General features: G+C 43.7%; 1 protein-coding gene across 1 annotated transcript; it reads left to right on the forward strand.

The window, feature by feature from the left end:
- Positions 1-10,083: 10,083 nt before the first annotated feature.
- LOC118089974 (leukocyte elastase inhibitor-like) lies at positions 10,084-23,057 on the forward strand. Its single transcript, XM_035125204.3, has 8 exons — positions 10,084-10,347; positions 14,173-14,352; positions 15,577-15,690; positions 17,009-17,143; positions 17,350-17,467; positions 18,676-18,818; positions 19,402-19,569; positions 21,458-23,057. The coding sequence occupies exons 2-8, from the start codon at positions 14,185-14,187 to the stop codon at positions 21,860-21,862; spliced, it is 1,251 nt and encodes a 416-aa protein (XP_034981095.2). The 5' UTR covers positions 10,084-10,347; positions 14,173-14,184; the 3' UTR covers positions 21,863-23,057.
- The last annotated feature ends 220 nt before the right edge of the window (positions 23,058-23,277 follow it).

Below are 23,277 nucleotides of genomic sequence, written 5' to 3' on the forward strand. Positions count from 1 at the left end.
TATTTGGTTTTGTTATGTGATTCCGGGTCCTTAATGAGTGGTGAGGTGTAGAAATCCAGCGCCACCTACAGATTATCTTCAGTGCTGGTTCTTTAACGTTTGCAGAAATAGTTTTCAATGGGAGCATACACCAAAAATATGCCAATTCCCTCTCAATGTTCTTCACATTAAGATCAGTCTCCCAGAGCCAATGCCTTCACGCATCTCTTTTCACACGACTTTTCAAATATAGTGAGGGGCGGTAGCACACACTGAATTGAGCCACTGTGAGGAAAAAGAGGTCACGTGGCTCTTCTGAAGCCATGTATGCTTTGATTTCTTTACTTAGATTACCATTGCATGGTCAGGATTTTTCTTCAGTTAAATAGGTCCTGGACCCTGCAGAGACCCTTTGGTTCTCAATCCCCATATTGCCGACGTTTAAAAGGATGCAGAAACCACCGGTGATCTCAAAAGGGAACAAGAGGGAAGAGTGAGCTGTTTAGACCACTGTGCCCAGATTTCAAGTGCAGAAATGGATATTTTCTTGAGATTCTGTTTTGTGAGGGAGGAAAGGGAGGGCATTAGTGGAAGGTATCCCTGAATTGAGTCCCAATTCAACTAACTGATGGGGTGGGTTAATTGCTTGAGTTGGAATGCCTCATGATTTGGTTTTAAATGAGGCATACCAAATTACCCCACCTTAGTCCCGTGATACAGGACCAACTTACAGAGTGACCTGCCCTGCTGACGGTATCAAGCATTTTTTTGCCAGCACTGGAAATTATGCAAGGGGCACTTCTGGCGAGCCATGGGCATCGGAAAGAAGCGCAAAATAGCCCTCTGGGGAATTCTGAGCAATGCAGGGGTTTTAAACAAGATAAACAAGATGAAGGAGAACCAAGCCACTTCAAGCTTGTTAGGCTTGGCTAGTCCAAAGCCCCATTTGCACTATACATTTTAAAGCAGTACCACTTTAAACAATCACGGCTTCCCCCAAAGACTCCTGGGAACATTCTGAGACCCCTACTTGCCTCACAGAGCTACAATTCTCAAAGTTCCCGGAATTCTGCAGGCTTTGGGGTAGACAAGGGGCCAATTCCCTGCCCCCAAATTAGAGTAACCTTTGTAGGGCAGGTGAATGTAGCAAAATGTTTGATGATAGCTTAAATATATGGCTGCAAAAAGGTGTCCTTTCTCCAAATATAAAGAAATAAAAATCTTGCTGTCGCCTCAAACAGTGGTTTGGCACCTCACAGCAATGGGAGGGAGAAGAATCAGATTACTGGAGGGCAATCCTATGTCAAGATCTGCTGGGATGAGCAATTTAGGATGCAGAGAATCTGCAGGTGAGCTGCCTGGTTCCTGGCTGAGCTGAGCTGGCATTACATGCCACTGTAAACTTGCTTATTCTGTGTGAGCCAGAGCTCAGCTGAAGGTGCCTGAGCTAAGGCTTGATTTACAAACAACTTGCTTTACAGTAGCTTCTTGTGCATAGAATTTTCCCCTTCAACTGACTTCAGTGCCTTTTCCAGGTTTTGGACAAGAGACTTTCCCAGTTCCACCTAAAGACAGCAGGGATGAAGCCTGTGACTTTTTGCACACAAAGCATGTACTACAGTATATGTACCACTACAGTCGTACCTTGGATCCCGAACGCCCTGCAACTTGGACGTTTTGGCTCCCGAATGTCACAAACCCGGAAGTGAGTGTTCCAGCTTGTGAACATTCTTTTGGAACCCAAACATCGGACGGGTTCTGATTGGCTGCAGGAGCTTCCTGCAGCCAATCAGAAGCCACAATTTGGTTTTCGAACATTTTGGAAGTCGAACGGACTTCCGGAACGGATTCTGTTCGACTTTCAAGGTATGACTGTACTTTTGACATGCTCACAAAAGGCACTCATTCTTTCCATCCAACCTGCAGGGCCATAAATAAAAGAATTAGCCAACTGCACACGCACACACACACACACACACACACACACACACACACACACATGATACATCACATGGAAAGCTCTTGCTCCAAATCTGACACAGATGTTGCAAACACATTCCACAACTGTCATTGGACAGGCCCTGCCAGAAATAATTGCATTGTTCCTTCCAGTTGTGAGACAGTTACACCCAATCTTCTGCAAAGACAATCCCATAGGCTGGGGTGCAATTTGTATTATTATTATTTAATAATATATCAAAATAAAGACATGGGTTCCTCCCCCAGCGTTACAAGAACAGGAACGTAAGGGAAGGGCAGTGGAAGAGAAAAACAGAGGAGGGATCCTCTGAATATTATGAGAGACAGACTAGTTGGAGCCAGATTTTTTTGGAGGGGGCATGGCCTTTCTGAAGCCGCGAGTTCTCTGGCCAGTGACTGGGGCCACGCCGTCTTTCCCCTCCCCTCAGCAGTCCCGGGACCAGTGAGAAACTGAACCAGGTTTGTCTCTACAATGGAGAGGAAAGAATATGGTGGTCCTTAGGCTCTGTTCTGTGTTTCTCTATGTCCCTATAGACTAGGAGCTTGGCAGAGACTGGATGGCCAGTGCTTTCAATGCAAACAACAACAACAACAACAACAACAACCCCTAAACATTTTGTGACTCTAATGGAAGAAGAAACCATTTTTTTAAAAAAAGCACCAATAGTTTCTTCTCTAGCACGGTGAATTGTTGGTTCTGTTGCTACCCCTGATGGCGGCCTTTGGCATCTGATGGGAGGGCGTTCCACAGGGCAGGTGCCACTACCGGGAAGGCCCTTTCTTGGTTCCCTGTAACCTTACTTCTTGCAGTGAGGGATCCGTCAGAAGGCCCTCAGAGCTGGACCTCAGTGTCCGGGCTGAACGATGGGGGTGAAGACACTCCTTCAGGTATTCTGGGCCGAGGCTTTAGTAATATCCCACTTCACACACACACACAGGACTATGGGGCAGAGCGCAACTGGATGAGTTCAGACTATCAATGGCTACTAGCCAAAATAGCTATGTTCTACCCCCAGTATGCCTCTGAATACTAGTTGCTGAAAACCACAGGAGGGGAGAGGGCTGTTTGCTCAGCTCCTGCTTTTGTGCTTCCCATAGCCACCTGGTTGGCCACTTTGAGAATAACAAGTTGGACTAAATGAGCTATCGGCTTGATCTAGCAGACTTTTATTATGTTCTTGTGTAGAGCCATGTTGAGCTCAGCTCCAGATTCAGTTCTGGTAGTAAATGTATGAAGGCAAGGCAGGAAATACCGTACTTTTCCGTGTTTAAGATGAGTTGTTGTTGTTTTTTACGATAAAAAATGTTTAAAAATTGGAGTCATCTTATACATGGACGGGGGTTGGTTGGTGCTGCAAGCAGGAGATTGAGTAAATAAAAACACATTTGACTCAAATTTTAGTTTTGGTTTTTGGCAGAATTTAGGCCACAACTTCATTGATTACATCAAAGTGAGTGTTTTGCATAGGCTCTGGTTCGACTAGCTCCCTACACCATTGTAGGTAGCGCTGACCCAGGGCACCAGCATAGGTCAGCCAAGGGTGAACACCTGAGGTGGTGAAGAGCCCGGGCATGGGCTCTATCCACTCACCCAGATGCTCCCCTGGACTCAGGCACAGGCACAACCTCCTCTCGGGGGTTGACCAAACCAAGTTGAGTCCCTGGGTTCCTTTAACAGAATACCCTTCACATAGGGATGGCGAGACCGTTCTCCCATCGCTATCACATGAACCAGTGCCTCCCTGCAACCTTACAAGTTGTGACAATTTGCTACGCAGCAGGCGAAACCCAAATGGCAAGAGCCAATCAGCCAAGTGGGGAAGATTTCTGCAGTGCCCCTGTCCCAATGACAGACGACACACGATGGCATAGCAAGGTCAATCGCAAAAGCACCCTAAATATAGGGAGAGGTGAGCGGGTGTTCCGTTTGCACAAGCCGAAAGAGAAGCTCTGGGTCACGTGCAAGGGATTAAATAGGTCCCTCAAACTATTTGGATTGTGCCCCATTGGCCAGATTACACCCAGCAACGAGGGACCTACCAATCGGGTGTTGTTGCTATCCAATAGACCCACCCACAACCAGGAGGTCAGTCTCCAGGTCTCACCACTACACGTGCCCTCTTTTAGGGAGGACCCGATTTGTCAGTGGCGGTTGTGTGGTTGATTTGTGTCTGCGCTAAGGGCTGTCTTTGATTGGCTGCTGCTGCAGCAATTGTGCTGGCGATTGGTGGCGGCTGTCAATAATTCGGCCGTCCCGGGGGCCAGTTGTCAGACTGGTCCCACAGGCCAAATATGTGATTGCTCTCACAAACGTGATGAACAACACACGAGTCAGTAAATAAGGCTAAACTGCTTTATTTACATATAAACAAACTGGGAGCTCTACATCATGGCGCTCTCTCTCTGGCATAACAGCCAGTAAAGAGAAAGGACAAAGGAACAACAGTCCCACGTAAACATCCTGTCTACGTCACTTCCACTCTGTGGGAATGAAAACACATACAGTCATATGATACACAATAACCCTAGGATTGCAGACAGGGAATGAATCCTCCCCCTGGTCAATCCCCCCCCCCAAAAAAGCTCAACAACTCTGGGCAATTTCCCCCCATTTTCTTAATTTTGAGTCCCCAAAATAGTCTTATACACTGGGGCATGTTATACACGGGAAAATACGGTAATTCCTTGATGTGAACCTATCATGGCCTAATCTGATGCTAGAGTGGGGGAGGCAATATGTAGGCAGAGAGAATTATGACCAGGGTTCCTTACTTTATTTTATTTTTATTACTAATGAGTAGATCTTCATGGCTGCTTTGAAAGCTAAAGGTGGCACTAGGGAAGAAGACCATCCTATGTTATGTCCTCAATTATACGCCGTCACTAGTTGCTAGAAGTTGCACCGAGTAAAGCAACTTTCATTGCAATCCTACCTGTATACATGTGTCGGAAAATACCAGTGCAAAAGGAAGAGGAAATTCTGCAGTTTGCATGTTTGCCTGTGATCAGGAATGGAAATCGGTCAAGCAAGTATGACTGGTTTTCATTCACATTGTCATTCTGTGCATTTTTTAAAGCCTGCAAATAATATATAATTAATTGAATGCAAGTTATATGAATAATTATAGTGAGGTGAATAGCATAGTATTTGGCAGATACCAAATTGCAGTGAAACAGAATCAGCACTGCCTTGATTTTTTTAAAAAAATAATCCCCTCATTGCTTTCCTTTAGTGATGGGCTTGGAGAATGTTTAACATGCCCCCAGAATAAGCCCATCACCAAGACTTTCACACACACCATTGCTTGGCTCAAGGGAGAGACAGAGAGAAAGAGAAAGCAAACTGCTTGCTCCACAGTGATGAGGTTCGGGTGGGAGGAGAGAGACACAGGCTGGATCTACACTCACCTTTTGAACATATGTTCTGAAACATCAGGACATTTAGACTCTTTTCCTTTTTCACAAGGTCTACCCAGTTTCAGGAATGGGATAGTTCTGCAGCACCCTCTGGTGTCACATTTTAATAACGCATCATTAAAGTTCTAAGCGGAACATAATATGTTATAACCCTTACATTTTGAAACATCTCCTTAACCCTTTCCTAGCAGTATAAACTACGAGTGTAGATTAGCCTATGATCTCTCATGATTCCCCCCCCCTACACACCCACCCTCTCCTCCTCTGAGCCTACTTCTTAAGCATTGTGCACCTCTCACCTCCCCACCCAGCAAATCTCCCACTTGAAGCAATGGTGAGGCTGCCGGTTCGGAAGACCAACTCAAAGTCGCTTGCAGAGAGCCAGAGAACAAGGAAGCTCCTGAGTCTCTCTCTCGCTCTCCGTATCTTTCCTTTTTATTCCATCTTCAGGATTTGCCTGTGTGGCTTAACTTTGTCCTCTCTCCTCTTGTGCTTCCATTACACTCTTCTCTCTCTCTCTCTCTCTCTCTCTCTCTCTCCTCCCTCCCACATTTCCACACCTTCCAACTTAACTCTTTTCTGCCTCGTTTTTAAACCCTTTCTCACCTTGGAAAGAAACCTTTGGGGAGTGATTTTGCCCTTTTGGCTCCTTTCTGATCTTACCCACCCCCTCTTGCTATGTAAATTCACACACACACACACGTTTGCCTCCGATGCTAGACTCACTGAAATTAGTTTTAAAAATCCAACCAAAGTGTCTACACTAGGTAGGATTTAGTTAGATGTCACCTGTTATAACCAAAATATCTTACCCAAAAAGCTCTGCGCAAACCAGTTCATCTGAGTGCATTATTCTCAATGGGGGGCGGGTCTCTAACTTCTGCAGTCCACACTCTGGTGTTATATGTGGGACTGCCTTTGAAGATGGCTCGGAAATTGCAGCTGGTGCAGAACACAGCAGCCAGGTTGCTCAGCGAGGCAAGAAGGTTTAAGCATATGACACCATTCCTGGCCTGACTGCACTGACCACCAATTAGTTTCTGGGCCCAGTTCTAAGAACCCAATACCTCAAGGACTGTCTGTCCCCATATGAACCAACCTGCAGGGGCGGAGAAAGGGCAGTGCAGTGGATGTGACCACTGAGGTGACCACTGTGGGAGTGACAAAATGCCGGGCGGCACTCACCGTGAGGCCTGAAACGCACCTGAGCCACACATCTCTCCTGGGAGTGATGCGGTGGCCTGGGCACACGCAGGCTCTGCACTGCCCAACCGTTCCACCCGCTGCCTCCTCCCCAGCTGTAGGGCAGCTGAGTGAGAGGAGGCTGCCAGACTCCGGAGGCCTCGCAGTGCACCCCACCCCTATGGGCGGCTCGCCCTGCTCCTGGACGCGCCACCCCAGGTGCCCGAGCGGCTTCCTCCACCGCTGCCAACCTGGACCCAGCAATTGCCATCTGGGGCTCTTTATTGTGTGCCCTCTCCACAGGAGGTCCAGAGGGTGGCAACATGAGAACAGGCCTTTTCAGTGGTGGCTCCCCGTTTGTGGAATGCTCTTCCCAAGGAGACTCGCCTGGCACTTTCATTATATGTATTTAAGTATGAGGCAAACACTTCCCGCAATAACCTTTTGCCCTTAACTATGTGTGGCCATTTAGAATAGGGTGGGGTGGTTTTATGTATTCCCACCCACCCACCCTCCCACTGGTTTTAATGTATCTGTTGAAAGAGGGGAACTTGCAGTGCAATGCATGAACCACATAGAACTAACTTGAAGGAGTTTAAAAGGTCCTAGTTGGGTTTTCTTCACTTTCCTGTTGATTTGGCCCATCTTCAGATTGAGAAACAGCAAAGAGTTCAAAAGTAGCAGTGGCATGGTCAGTGAAAGGAGAAAAGGATTGAGGCATATCAGCTGAGTTCTTGGTGGGGGGTTGCTTCCTGCAGAAGTAGTATCTGTTTGATTCCTATGTGTTCTGCTGATGTATTTGTAAATAAAGCAATTCCACAAATTTCCACTGTTGCATCATCTAATAAAAACAGAACTTCTCCCCCACTTATTTATTTTATTTAATTTATATACTGCCCTTCATCCGATGATCACAGGGTGGTTTACAGTATATATATATATATATATATATACAGTATATACAGTATATACAGTATATACAGTATATACAGTATATACAGTGTATATATGTATATATATATATATATATATATATATATATATATATATATATATATATATAAAATCACAACTTAATAACAAAACAGTAACCCCCCTCCCAGCACACAGTTTAATAATAATAATAGTAATAATAGTAATAATTTATTTATACCCAGGCTTCCAACTGAATATTAAAAACAGTAAAGCATCAAACATTAAAAGGTTATAGATTGATTAATTAGCCAAAGGCCTGGCATGTTTTTGCCTGGCGCCTAAAGATATGTAATTAAGGCGCCAGGCGAGTCTCACCTGGGAAAATGAGGAGCATTTACAAAAATAAAATAAAATAGCAAAATAGCAAACTTGGTCCATAGTGAAAACTGCATATTGACTGGTTCTCTCCATGCAAGCTCCCAACAGTTAAAAATAATAATGGTCCAGTCACACACTCAGTGAATCAACTCTGAGAAATCAAAATTAAATCTTATTCACACAACACATAGGTTTCTGAAGCAGCAAGGAGGCAGCTCCCAGGAAGCCACACCTACAGAAATATTTGTTCAGGATTAGCAATGGGGTTTTGGTACGTAAATCCTACCTTCCTGTGGATGTATGAATCACAGAAAGCTGCTCAGAAAGGATATTAAAAACATAGTGTGTGCATTCTTTTAGTACTGAGGTGTTCGAAGTGAAAGTCAATTGGGCTCTGTCATGTTTCTTAGAGATGAAAAGGGAGCGATTTGGCCGAGACAAGCAAGGTGTGTTATATATGGAATGGAATGTGTCTTTGATGCCTGCTTGTTACCTAGCAACAAGGGAACAAATACTCTTCACATGAAAGTCTGATTCTGAGACAATTGAAGCTCATGTCAAATTACAGTATCATACCCAGATTTGAAAGTCATAAAGGACAGGTTTGGCTGAATACCAGGCATGGCGACTCTAGGGGGCTGAAGGCACCTTGGGTCCCTCAATATTTGATTTAAGGGGGCTGGCCTCCCTCAATCTTGAGGCGGCCCATGAGTGCAATGCACAACACACGTCGCAGGTCCTCCAGAGCGCTCTGCCTCCTCCATCCCATGCGCACCATGTGTGTGATGTGCGATGGGCCCCCTCAATCTTGGGGGCAACCTGGCACATCTGTTGAATGGATATTTGGGGGGGTTACCTCTGAATTATGGTGCTGGAGGAGACTCTTGAGAGTCCCATGGACTGCAAGAAGATCAAACCTATCCATTCTGAAGGAAATCAACCGAGTGCTCACTGGAAGGAAAGATCGTGAAGCTGAGGCTCCAAAACTTTGGCCACATCATGAGAAGAGAAGACTCCCTGGAAAAGACCCTGATGTTGGAAAAGATGGAGGGCACAAGGAGAAGGGAACAACAGAGGACGAGATGGTTGGACAGTGTTCTCAAAGCTACCAACATGAGTTTGACCAAACTGCGGAAGACAGGAGTGCCTGGCGTGCTCTGGTCCATGGGGTCACGAAGAGTCGGACACGACTAAACAACAACAACCTCTGCAGGATTTGTATCAGAAGTCAGGTAGGATAGAGCTGCTAAGCTAGCTTTTTCAGCCGGAAGGTGAGTTCTGTTTCCTGGGAGGGGGTAAGCAGTTGTTGCTGCTGACTAGGAAAGGGAGGTGGTAGGTGGTGAGGAGGCCAGCACAGAACGAACACACTGACAGAGACAGCCCAATGCTACAGCTTTGCCCCTCCCCTTCCCAAGAAGATGCAGTGACTCACCTGTTGGGAGGTCAGGTGAGCACCACCACCCCATCAAACTGTCCCACTCAGTCCATGGATTTCTCTCTTTAGTATAAATAAAAATAAACATAAAAAATCCTTCCAGTAGCACCTTAGAGACCAACTAAGTTTGTCATAGGTATGAGCTTTCGTGTGCATGCACACTTCTTCAGATACACTGAAACAGAAGTAACCAGACGCTTATGTATAGTCAGAGAGTGGGTGTGGGGTGATGGGAATGGGTGATGGGCTGATAGGAGTGGTAAACCTGTTGATGACTGTTAACGACTGTTAATGACTGCAATTGGTCTTGCAGGAAAAAGCTGAGGTGCTAAAGAAAGCTTGATCATGTATAATGAGATAAGAATCCTATGTCTCTGTTCATACCAGGTCTCTCCATGGTTTTAAGCTTGGTAATGAGTTGCAATTCAGCAACTTCTCTTTCCAGTCTGTTTCTGAATTTTTTCTGTAATAAAACAGCTACTTTGAGATCTTGTATAGAATGTCCTGGGTGATTGAAGTGTTCTCCTACTGGTTTCTCTGTCTTGTGATTCCTGATGTCAGATTTATGTCCATTTATCTTTAGTATGTCTTTTTTATTTTCAGCTTTCTTTTTTCATGTGAGCATATGATCTGTGGGAAATATTTGTTGCATGTCTCAATATTTAATAGGTGACAAGTTCAAGAGATTTTCCACATAGTTCAAGAGATTTTCCACATTCCACAGAGGGGAGAAAACTGCTTTGAAAGCTCTTGCTCAAAGACTCAGTGATACATTGTGTATCAACCCCACAGCAGAGCAGTGAAAAGACACAGATATTTCTATGACCGTGATGTCATGCTTTCATTCTTTTTTTCTCTCTTTTTTTAGGTCACTGACTCTTGCCTAAGATGCTTCAATCATTCCATAGGATCACAGCCTTAGGGCAAATGTATATTGCATCACATCTACTGAGGAAAGTTTCACTGGGAGTGGTGAGAAATCCTATATAATCAGCCTCACTTGCACTTAGATTTACACTTGGGTGAAGAGAGTGCCTGCTGTAATAGCTGGGTTAAACGAGGTATGTAAAATTACAATTCTCATCTTTTCTCTGTTTTTGCTGAGGTTTATGCATGTCTTAAGATCAATCTGCGTCGGACAGAGTTTACAATCAAATCCGGTGCATATTTATCCGGAAGTAGATCCCACAGAGTTCAATGGGACTTACTCCCAAGTAAATATGCATAAGATTGCAGCAGTTCAACAGGGAACTTTAATAGAAACCACATCAAAATGTGCTCTATTAGAGATGAATAGGACCTAGAAGGCTAAGATTAGATCTAATGAGATTACATTACAACAGGGGGAGAGTTAAGTGGTGTTGATATTAGGAGAAAGTTCTTGACAGTAAGAGTGATTTGACAATGGCAAGAGTGATTTGACAATGGTGAGCTTTCCCTCCGTGAGTCTTTAAGTAGAGGGTGTATGGTCTATTTTCAGTCAGAAAAAGGCAGCAAGCCAAAGGTAATCTGCCTTTAGAAAGAGAAAATAGAATATATATGATACAATTGGGACCTTCAGCACAATGTACTCACTGACTTCTCCAGTCATGCCTTCCCCCATACCTTTCTTCCTTCTGCCTCTCACCTGGTTCCCCTCACAGGTAGTGAATCTTCCCTGCCCCCTGAGCAATCTCAGTTCCCGTTGGGATGTTTTGGGATTCCTACACCTGTAGCGATTTCCACTAAATAAGCTTTGCACTTCTGCAAGCTTGGGTTTTCTGCCAAGCCGGCTAGTACATATCTCTTGTATGCGGATGTAGTTTCATTTTGTTCTAGATAAGGTTTCATAGACACCTCAGAGCTTTGGGATTATGAAGCCTCTGTGCCCAGACTCCTGAAGAAATGAACACACATAGAGGTCTAGGTGCATAGGCTCCCCCCACTCAGAGGTCCACACATGGATCATAGAATCAGAGAGTTGGAAGGCACCCAAGGGTCATCTAGTCCAACCCCCTGGATGTTGGGGTTTAGGGTGAGGGGGTCATATAGGAACATAGGAAAGTGGCCTTATACTGAGTCAGTATTGCCTATGCTGACTGGCAGCAGCTCTCGAGGGTTTCAGCGCAGAAATCATAGAATTGCAGAGTTGGAAGGGGCCACGAGCATCTTCTAGTCGAACCCCCTTCAATGCAGGAATATTTTGCCCAATGTGGGACTCGAACCCACGACCGTGAGATTAAGAGTCTCATGTTCAGCTGATGGAGCTATCAAGAGCTCTTCCCAGCCCTGCCTGGAGATTGTGGGGATTGAACCTGTGTCCTTCTCCATGCAAAGCAGATGCTCTCACTGATCCACACCCTAAACCTCATACAACCCCAGAAGCAAGGCCAACAGCATGTGGGCCTCCTTCATTCCATTAGCCTATAACAGGGGCTATTCCCACAACCATCTTACAAGACTTAACCTGTGAAAGGTTGGGCAGAGTGCAATACAGTACATAGCTAGCTTAGTTGGGTGGAACTGAACTGTGAATGGCGAGACCTGTTGTTAGAAAACTATAAGGGGCGTGAGAGGCAAAACTAAACCTGACAGGACAAGAACAAGATGCTTCAAATGGATAGATAAGCCATGAAACAAAGGAATCTGCCAAGTACTATGGATGGCAACACTTCTTCCAAAGCGGCCCAGCTCAAAGTTCTCCAGGGCAAATTCTGCTGAGAGCTTGGGACAACCTGAGTTAAGTGTTTGTCAAGGAAGGAACTGTGGCAAGCTGCCTGGTGTTTACAAAAGTGCTAGGTTCAAGACGACATGTGTCCCAAGATGATTAAACCTAGGAAATGCTATCTTACGTTAACAGGAAGTATGTGGTAAGCAATTCTTTGCTTGACATATTCATACAAAGAACAGGACACGGTTTCCTGTGGGCTATGGTCAGAGGCGGATTTAGGGGAGCACAACTGGTTCAGTCACACTGGGTGCAGTCTCAAGGGCACTGCAGCAGGGATAGGCAGGCGGGTGCTGGGTTTTGGCATTGTACAGGGTGCCGCTGAAATTTGAGACCCCAAGGTCTGCCACTGCGGTGGTTTCCTAATCCTGTGGCACAATTGCATACCCTGCCTCACAGTCAGAGAAACACACATGGGGAGTAACCACATCATTCTAGTCATGATGGCCTTTTTCTGACCCCACTCTCTAACGCAGTCTGCATCTGTACACTAGCTGTGGGAATCGGAGGAGTGCTGTTGCACTCAGCTGCTGTCAGGAACGTAGCCTTCCCCCCAGAGCACAGCAGAAGAGTCAACTCAGAAATTAAGTGAGCAAGGGGCCGACTCTGCAGAGGAGAGCTGTGTGTAAGAGTTTAGAGAAGACAGCCCGGCCCTCCTCATTCCCAGGGAAGAAGCTATTAGCTACCAAGGAGAGGAAGAGTTGGAAGTCGGCCCGAGCATTGCCAGGCAACTAGCAGATAAGCCAGAGTCTGAGGCTGTGTCTTCTGGGAGTGAGGAGGAGACGGAGCAGCCGTTCAGTCCCCGTACTAGGAGGCAGAAAAAGCTCAGAGAATGACATAAGGGAAGAAGAAGAAAGGAGGGGTTTTGGCGTTCTTCCTGTTGGAAGGGATGGTGAGTCAGACTGAGCAGCAGCTATTAATGAGAGCATACAGGAGGCCATGCTCTGAATGTGTTTTTCTTGTAAATAAACTTGCATAAAACTGACGGAGAGTCGTTACTGCTTATCAGGCTGCTTGCTTGCCAGAGATTGTTATAGGTGCTGCTTGTGGGCTTCCCATAGGCACCTGGCTGATTACTGTGAGAACAGGATGTGGGACTAAGCTGGCAGGCCCAGAGGAACTCTAGAAACATCACCACTGTCTGGAAAGCATGGTCCTACCCTGAAACCTGACTTGACCGAGGAAAGAGAAGGGCCATCATTGAAAGGAGAATGCGTACCCAACTGTTCAGGGGAATGACTGGGAATAGTAATGGCATGAGCTTTCATTTATTATGCAGGAAAAGAACTGTACCCTGGGGTTTTAAAAGTTTTGGAAACACTAGTCCAACTCTTATTGCAGAGAGAATATGGACTTTCTAGCCACTGTATATTTTTCTCATCAAGATGGAATATTGGTAAGGTCATGATAGGGTTGCCATATTTCAAACAGTGACAGTTGTTGAGCTGTTTTGGAGACTTTGCAAAATAAGGCGTTTTGGACCTATTTTTTAAGGAAAATAGGCAAAAGCAACAGTGCCGACATGGGCTGCCATACGTTCAGATTTTCCAGACATTTTTGCAATTTCTGCCCAGACACTGCTTCCAACAGCAGTATTCCAGGTATGTCCGGGAAATATCTGCATATCCAGGTAGGGTTGAGATTCTGGAGATCCACTGCCAGCTTAGAGTACATAATACTGAGTGAGAGGGATTCTATATTCCTAGCACTTGTAAGCAGCCCTTCACCAAATCATGTGGTAACAGCCCTTGACAAAATGTCCCCATATGCAGGAGCATTTGGCATGCATTGTTCAAGTTGCATCCACGTATCATATGATGTAATTAAGAACAGAACAGACAAATGAACTATTTGCGACTCTCCTAAACCGAAAGCATGGTCTTTTTAATTTCTTAAGTCAGGATCAACATGCCATAATGAAAGACTTTTGGCAGAAGAAAGACTTCAAACCACATTACTAGTATCTACTGCTACAAAACTAACGCAAGACAGGCAGGAAGACAGTTTCTGTGGTCCAAATGACTGATGGCTTTTCCCGGACTGCTTATCTTTCAGGCCAGTTGCCTGATCATCAAAAGCTTCCAGAATTTCTTCAGTAGGAAAGAGGCATGCACAACGGTCCCTGGTGTACATGTAAACAGTTTTAAAGCTTATTCTCTCTCTCTCTCTCTCTAAATAGGTTTAAATAGCAATGGAGGAACTGAGTACAGCCAATGGTGGTTTTGCCATTGATTTTTTCAAACAAGTGTGCAAGGCTCAAAGCAACAAAAACATCCTATTCTCACCATGGAGTATCTCGTCTATTATGGCCACACTGTACCTTGGAGCCAAAGGCCGTACTGCAGAGCAGATAGCAGAGGTAAGCTTTGTGCTATTAATAACTTAAATCAGGGTTAGGGAACTGGGTGTGTGGCCAATGAGCTAGACTCTTATCTCTGCAGGCACCTGTGGGTCAAATTTGACAGTGGGTGAGATTATCTCCAGCTGCCAAGCACCTGATCTCACAATGACATCAGGTGACCCGTTGTGCAATGAAGGGATAAGAACCAAGTCCTACCCACCCCTCTAAAAAAGATGAGCACCTCCATTAACCAAAGGCCTGGGTAAACAGAAAAGTCTTAGCCCAGTGCCTAAAAACTGACAGAGATGGTGCCAGGTAGATCTCCCATTTCATAGATGGGGGGCCACCACTGAAAAGACCTGTTCTCATGTGGTCACCTTCCACACTTTTCTCATGTGGGGTGCACAGATTAAGACTGGGAATGGGGCGGTACCGGTATATATAAATTACACACAAGAGAAATAGCAACTCAACCTTGCTCCTGGCCCCTGGGATATAATGTCGTTTTCTCTATGCACTCTCAAGACCAGAGACCTAACTCAATCTACTTGCATAGTTTCTGGAGCTTGTAAATCCTACCAGCAATGTTGGATCCTGCTGTGCCTGGAATTGCATTGTCCTGCTTTGCACAGATTGCTAAGCCGTAGTTAACATTTGAGGCTGGGGAGAAATTAGATTCAGTTTGCATGTACAGGCAAATGTATGCACTTCAACTTTCCAGAGTAATACGAGAGCCAATATAAGAACACAATGATCCCTTGAAACTTGCACTCATCTGAATTTTGCGGTAAACTAATTAAACCATAGTGTTTACAGAAATGCACATTCTAGGTTAAGGTCTGCTTTAAAATGCATATATTAGTGAAAATAATACAGAAAGATACTTTATATTAAGAAAATTGCTTTGCAAAAATATGTATAATCGGCAAAATTGCATACAAGAATGGGTATATTGGAAGAAATTCACACAAAAGTTCTGGGGAATTTTCAGGCGAACCCTTTAAAAATGCAAACCAATACAGAAATGTGAACAGCTTAATTTGGAAAAATGAGACCACTGGAGATAAAGCTGAGGCATCTTTAACTTTTGGGAGGGTTCACTATGGTGAACATCAACTAACATTTATAAATCAACTTACAAACCACGGTTAATGAGTGCAATTGTAAGCACATGACTTTATACACCTCACGTAACAACTTTTTATTGCTTATGTTTTGCCTTGGGTTTGTTTTAAATTGCAGGTGCTTCACTTTAACAAATCTGGGAGAAGTGAGGCTGCCCACGCTATGAGACACCCACGAGGGTACTTCAAAATGGAGCAGCTATTGAATAACCCCTGCATCGCTATTCGGAAGGTAATTTTTGGAAAAAGCCCAAACTTCACCTATGATTAATGTATGCTTGCCAGGTTTTTGTTTTGTTTTTTACAGACTTTGGTGTTAACTTCTTTTCCAGCCTACTTTGTCCTAGTTCACTTGATGATTTGGAAAGAATGTCCTAGATGATACAAAGTTTTAGCTTTCAAAAAAACCCAACACTTTAAACCATCCAGTATGTGGACAAGCACAGAGAGAATAGTTATCAGTGTTATGTGGCAGAGCAACCATGACACGTCTCCCCTCCATATATATATATATATATAACCTGCAATGTACATTTATCACAGCAGCTTGAATATATGGATGTTTACTGGCAAGCAAGATTGTAAGAATTTACTCCCAACTAAGTGTGCATAGGGAAGCGGCTGTAGTCTCTTTTATCAACACTTCTTTGTTACTGGATGGAAATCTGGATGTCTTAAGAGTCAACAGGAATATAGGCTGCAAGAAAAGAACAGTGGAATTTAAGCATATATTCCCATTTATACCCATTGCAATTAATTTGACTTAGGCGTGCTTAATTCTCTCCGGATGTATCTTGTCATGGAGAAATCTAGATATGGGTATCTGGATATGCTTTTCTGGGATATATTCCAAGGGAAATAACTGGTACAGACCACATCCCAGTTCCATGTGGAAACTGAAAGAGGTATTAGCCTCCCCAGACAAACTTTGGAGAATTGATCTCTTCATCTTGTAGCTAAAAAAGAAAATATTAAGCGCCTTCACACAAGTGGAGCTGTTTGCATGTTAACACCCTATTCCAGCCGTGGTTCCTTGTTGCATCTGTTGTGGAGACAGGAGAATCTATCAATTTTGCTTTCTAATTTTTCCAATTTTTGATAAAGTTCTCCACACTTCTGCATCTGTTTGGGATTTTCATGAGTCCGCCTCATTGGCTCCTTCTCCTAACTCCTTCTCCTAACATACATCTTTTTAGATGTAGTTTTGCCTCTCACATCCTTTTTTTTTTGCAGGCAATTTCCCCTCACAGAATGCATCTTATATTATTTTTTACTAACATCTGGATTTTAGGCAAATTTATCGCTGCTATGAACATTTCTTTGGTTGAAGAAGTGCATCACAAAATCCAGAGAAGTGTGAGAATTTCAAATTCTGCCCTTCTGCCCACGGGAAAAGAAGGGGAAAGGGGAAAAGAGGCAAGATGTGTTGACAATGCAGGTTAATATGAATGTGTGGGGGTAAATGAGAGGTAATGGGGGACAAAACAAACTGCAATTAAGAGGTAATAGCTGAATGTGGGATTAATCAATGTTGTAATTCTCTGTTTAAGCCCCCTCCTGAAACATCAAGCAACATACATTCAAGATTCCTGGAACTTAGTCAAGAAATCAACAAACCTACAAAGCATTTTCTGCTTCGAAGTGTTAACCAGTTATATGGAGACAAATCGGTGCCTCTCCAAAAAGTGAGTGGAGCCTGTAGATGTGACCCTGGAATGAGAGCTGAGAATTTAATAAAAACATGTAATAACTGCCTATTACAACAATAGGGGTGTATTCAAAATTTAAATTTGCTTCTGTGGGTGTAGGATGATCTTAGTATCCTGTAAACGTTTGTTTCACTCTCCTTGGCATGGCTGCATTGCCTTAAGAGTATTGCTTTACCTTTAAGGAATTCATGTTGTCAATGAAGAAATACTATAATGCGGAGCCACAAACAGTGAACTTTCAAGAAGCCACGGAAGAAGTCAGAAAAGAGATCAATGCTTGGGTTGAACACCAGACAGAAGGTGAGCTCAAAATGGTTGCTCTGCTAAAGGCCTGGGTGATATATTGATATATCGCCCAGGATCGGTATGTGGGGGCAGAACGCAATGACAGCTTCACTCAGCGGTATATCGCTGGTGAAACCGTCACCGCTAGAGTCTTTCTGCCTCCAGCGCCCAGCGTGATGAGGGACAAACAAACGAGCCGGGAGCTGGAGGCAGAGGGACTCAAGAGCAGTGCCGGTTTCATCAGTGATATACCGCTGCTGAAACCGCCATTGCACTCTGCCCCAGAAGGGAGAGGATCAAGCTGAATCGGTGCCTACACAGCTTCTTCCTTCCTCCACTTCTTTAAGCTGCTTGGCTGAGGAGCGTGCAGCTGCCCTCGCCTCAGCCAAGCAGTTTTACGGAGCCACTGAGCCGCCACCAGTTCGCAAGAGCCAGTGGCGGGATGTGGGCTCTGTTAAAGTGCTCCCCCTCCCCAGCTGAGAGATCCCTGACCCCACTCCTGCTTGCATGCGAGTAGAAGTGGGATCGGGGCTGCTCAGCTGGGAAGCACGAAGCCGATATAGTCCAGCAAAACAGCACTCTCCCACTTGTGTTCTTGCTGGGTTTTTAAAATCTGGAGTTAGTATATAGTCAACATGACTAAAAGCCACTGATAGCTTTTTGCTCCATAAAGCTGTCTAATCCCCGTTCAAAGCCACCACTAGTGACTAAGGATGGAGAAACGATTTGTTCCGGTTCAAATTTAAAGGCAAACCCATTTAAATTTGCATCTCTCGAAACAACAGGCGAACCAAAAATACCCATCCTTCAAAAGCCACACGTCTCTGAATTTTGCAGGGCAGTTCGCCAGTAATTATTGTTATTATTTATTGATTCATATACCAGTAACTTGCCAAAAACGCTTCTAAGTGGTTTACAAGTATAAAGCCAATTACAAAACTATATCCGCTAGTAATTAATAAAACAATTCAAGTACGTACAAATATGAATATATTTACATTAAAACATATTAGTGAAATAGAAAACGTATTATTTTAGTGGGAAATGTTGTGCAAAAATGTATATATTTAGCAAACCATTAGAAAGATGGGTTGGGGCAAGTCCACAGAAAGTTTTAAGGTAAAGTCACATTTCTTGTTATCTAAAAAAAACTACACTTTTTCAGATGTGTACAGCTGACAAAACATACGACTTCTTTCTCTCTCCTTCTTCTCCCAAACAAGGTAAAATACAGAATCTGTTGGATGAGGGGTCTATCAATTCGCTTACCGAGCTGATCTTAGTAAATGCACTGTACTTCAGAGGAAACTGGGCAAAGACATTTAAGAAAAAAGACACAACAGAGCAGCCCTTCAGACTTAACAAGGTAAATAATTTCATACTGCTTAATAAAAAGAGGTAATAAGGCACTTCAACCGCCACTACCATGTCCACTACCATGCCTATGATGCCTATGATGGTATCATGTACCTCAGGGGTGGCCACCTCCCAAGAGACTCTGATCTACTCACAGAGTTTAAAACTGGGAGTGATCTACCCCCTTTTGGGGGGTTCAGGTCAAAGCTGTTGAGTTTTTTTTAAAGGAAGGGAAGCCCTGTTTGGGGGGGTTTAGGTCAAACTTGTTGAGCTTCTTTTAGGAGGGAGGGAGGCCCATTTTTGTTTAGGGCTTCAGGTCATAGTTCAGCTTTTTTTAGGGAGGAGGAAAATTTGGGTGAGCTTTTTTTTAGGGGTGCCAGTGACCTAGCAGTGATCTACCACAGACATCCAGTGATCTACTGGTAGATCACAATCTACCTGTTGGACATGCCTGATGTACCTTGTTCTGCACTGTAAAGTAATGTAAGGGAGAGAGATCTCTTCTCCAAATAGCATACATAACATGCATTTTTTCCAGTTCCCCCATGAAGTTTAAGGCTCATGGACATGAAAACATATTTGTCATATTGCAGCAAACAAGTAAGCCGGTGAAGATGATGTTCCAGCACGATAACTTCAATTGGAACTACATAAAAGAAGTGAAGACTCAGATTCTTGAGCTCCAATATGTCAACAATGAGCTCAGCATGTTTATACTCCTCCCTGATGACATCGCTGATGACACCACTGGCCTGGAAATGGTAAAGAAAAGAAGCACTATTTAGAATATTTTAAAAGGGGGGTTGTCCGTTCTTTTTTATTCCAGTTATTCACTGTGTGTGTGTGTAGACTGTGTTTCTTTTGGCATACAGTGGTTCCTCGGTTTATGAACACAATTGGTTCCGGAAGTCTGTTCATAAACTGAAGCGTTCATAAACTGAAGTGAACTTTCCCATTGAAAGTAATGGAAAGTGAATTAATCTGTTCCAGATGGGTCCGTGGCGTTCGTAAACCGAAAATTCATAAACCGAGGTGTTCGTAAACCGAGGTTCCACTGTATTTTGTAGAAAAATGACTGAAAGATATAGGTTTGGAACTCTGTCTCGATTGAAAATGGCACTTGATGTATTGAAAATTCCTGTTATACAAAACCCAAGAACATTGAGAGAAAAAGTTGCCTTTCGAAGGATTTGCAAAGGAGTGTTTTCATAACATTCAAGGACCATTTCTACACATCTAAAGTTGTTGGGTGGATATGGGTGTTGCACGCTGATTTCTCAACAGACGTTCATGTTTGGCCCAAGAATACAGATTTCGTGTAATCATTTCGGCAGCCTCTGTGGTGTGGAGAAAGTTGATGGGGAAACCTCCACCCATATTACTTGAATCTGGGGAATCCAATGAATCAGAATACTGGAAGATTTGGGACAGACAAAAGGAACACATCTGTGCATAGTGCATTACACAGGATGTACTGACAGCCACCAACTTGGATGGCTTTAAAAGATGATTGAATTAATTCATGGGAGATAAGGCAACCAGTAGCTAGTAGCCATGCTAGTTATGCACTACCACCACATTTGGAGGCACTATTCCCATTGAAAACAAGTTGTTGGGAATTACAGGTGGGCGGGGTGCTGTTGTGCTCATTTCCTACTTTCAGGCTCCCCATAGACATTTGATTAGCCACTGTGAGAACAGGATTCTAGACTAGATGGGCCCTTCTTAGGTTCTTGTGGTGAAGTGGATACAGTACCTGTTTTGAACTTAGGAGTTCAAGTTCAAACCCCTAATCAGAGAGTTACGATCCCTAGAGTGTTTTAACAATCAATGCCTCTACCTAGAGAAGTGTGTGAAGTTTTTGCAGGTTATCCCATTGTACAACATACAGCTCTCCAGCCAACCTCTTTCCCCTTCTTAATGCAAAAGCTCTTTGCTTCTTCAAATTATCTGGAGCAACTATACTAAAATGCCACTCCTTGGCATTATACAGAGTACCTCTGTTTTTTAACGTCTCCATTGGCGAACGTTTCGGTTTCCAAACGCCGTAAACCTGGAAGTAAATGCTTTGGTTTTCAAACACTTTTTGGAAGTCGAACATGCCACACAGCTTCCGTTTTGAGTTTTCCTTATTGAGTTTTCCATTTTGAGGCTTCTGTATTGAGTTTTCGGTTTTTGAATGTTTTGGAACTCGAATGGTCTTCCGGAATGGATTACGTTTGAAAACCGAGGTACCACTGTATTCATTTGGGCTTGTTCAAGTATTAGCCTCTCATCTGAATTAGTCATATCCTGCTTTAATAACCCCGTAGATCTTTGTAGATGAACAAATTTGTAGATGAAAATCCTGTTCTGTTTCACCTCTTTTTTCCCCCAGACACGTATTTTTCATCTTGTGATATACTGTGTTGACTGTTGAAAACCTTTGACATTGTACTCAGTGCTAGAAGAATGCATTGCATCATAGCTGAAAGGATCTGTAAACTAGCCTGGACTTCAAAAAATAATAATACTTGTAGTATTTGCTGTTCATCAATCAGTTTTGTGTATACTCTCCAAAACTCTGACATCCAAACACAGCTGTACATTTAGAATTTAGAAAACCTGGATAACTTTTAATTGATTGTTTCATGTTCTTTGTGTCTGCAGCTAGAAAAGAAATTGACTTATGAGGCCTTATCCAAGTGGACCAGCCCAGAAGAAATGGAAGAAATTGAAGCAAATGTGTATCTTCCTAGGACCCAGTTAGAAGATCACTATGAGCTAAAGGCAGCTTTGACCAGCATGGGGATAACAGACGCCTTCACTGTAGGCCAAGCCAATTTCACTGGAATGTCTGAAAAAAGCAACCTGATTTTGTCCCATGTTTTCCACAAGTGCTTTGTTGACATTAACGAAGAGGGCACAGAGGCGGCTGCTTCGACAGGCGCTACTATAGATGGACGAAGTACCGCGGGTGCAACTTTGTTTGCAGCTGACCACCCTTTCCTCTTTTTCATCCGGCATAATGAAACCAAAAACATCCTCTTCTGGGGCAGATTCTGTGGCCCTTAAAGTATTTCAGCTTTCTCTTAGCAAACAGGAAGGATCTTGTGGCGGCAGGAATGTGGCACAACAGAGGCACCGTTTCCCGAAGTTATGTCTAAATATGGTGTTCTCGCCTGTCTTTCCTTTATGCTTGCATGGGGAGTGCGTGTGGCCACAGCTGACGTGCTCAGCAAGAAGTCAACTCACTCTCAAACCGTGCATAAAAGAGTCTCTAGGGTACTTGTGTGTTTTTTTGCTGTGTCTCTTTCTAAATTGCATTGTTTGGTATACACAAGGTCTTAATGCAATCCTTTTCAACAATAGTCTTGCTGATGGGAGAAAAATAAAAACTAGTCCGTGGCTGTCAGTGGACCTGCACCCTAGTAATTGTATATTTTTTAAATTTTATTTTATTAAATTTGGGTACCACCTTTCATCTGAAGATCTCAGGGCGGTTCATAGCATAAAAATACAAGATAAAAGAACACAAAGCATAGGAGCCAACTCATTGGGGCTGAGGGGTCTTCAGCCCCCCCCCCATAAAATATTTGAGGGGGCTGCCCCCCAAGTTAAAGAGCATTGCCATTCAAATGGAGTGCATGTGATTATGTGGGGCAGGGCTTACCTGCCCCCAATATTTTATTCAAGTTGGCACCCCTGACACAAGGTACATAAAAACAAACAAACCAATAACCCCCCTTTCCTAAAAACTCGGCTACATTAATAAAGAAACAACAAATTGAAGCAGTTTAATCTCACTGTAAACAAGTGGTACAGTGACAATAAAGTATCTCTATTTCTATTGAATGTGCTATAAACATGCAACACCAGGTGGTGCCAGAGAGCAGGAAATTTTTATATACGATTTTCCATAGGTTTTTCCCCCTTTTGTTATCTAAGTATCTAATTTCTGACTTATTTATAGCATTTCCCCACCTCCCCCGGTGTAGACCCACCCACGTTACAGGATATTAATCTGCTAAACACCTGGTTGAAAAGGAATGTTTTCACCTCACGCCTAAAGGTGTACAATGCAGGTGCCAGGCAATATATTTATTGCATTCATGTATAAATGTTGCATTAAATACCATAAATGTGGGGTTGTAATTTATATTGCACATGACGATCACTTGTTATTTTTTTCCCATGTTGCAATGTGTGTGTGTACATATAGAGAAACAGAATGTGTAATATAGCAAATAAAATTAATTTTACTACACCATCAGGAATGCAGAATGTTTCATGTCTGGTAGACGCGGGAATTGAAACAAAATAGTAGATCCGAATGGCAGGTTGGTACTGGAGATGAGCCTTGCCACTTTTCAGCTAAGTCATGCCTGAAAGGAGGATAGTGTAGAAGAGGGAGATGAAACCACAACACGCCAATGAAAACTGCATCCCTCCTCTTCCCTTCCTTTCAGTTCGGCTCTTGGGAAACATTG

This window comes from Zootoca vivipara, chromosome 8 (assembly GCF_965207765.1).
Source record: "Zootoca vivipara chromosome 8, rZooViv2.hap1.1, whole genome shotgun sequence".
Lineage (NCBI taxonomy): Eukaryota > Metazoa > Chordata > Lepidosauria > Squamata > Lacertidae > Zootoca > Zootoca vivipara.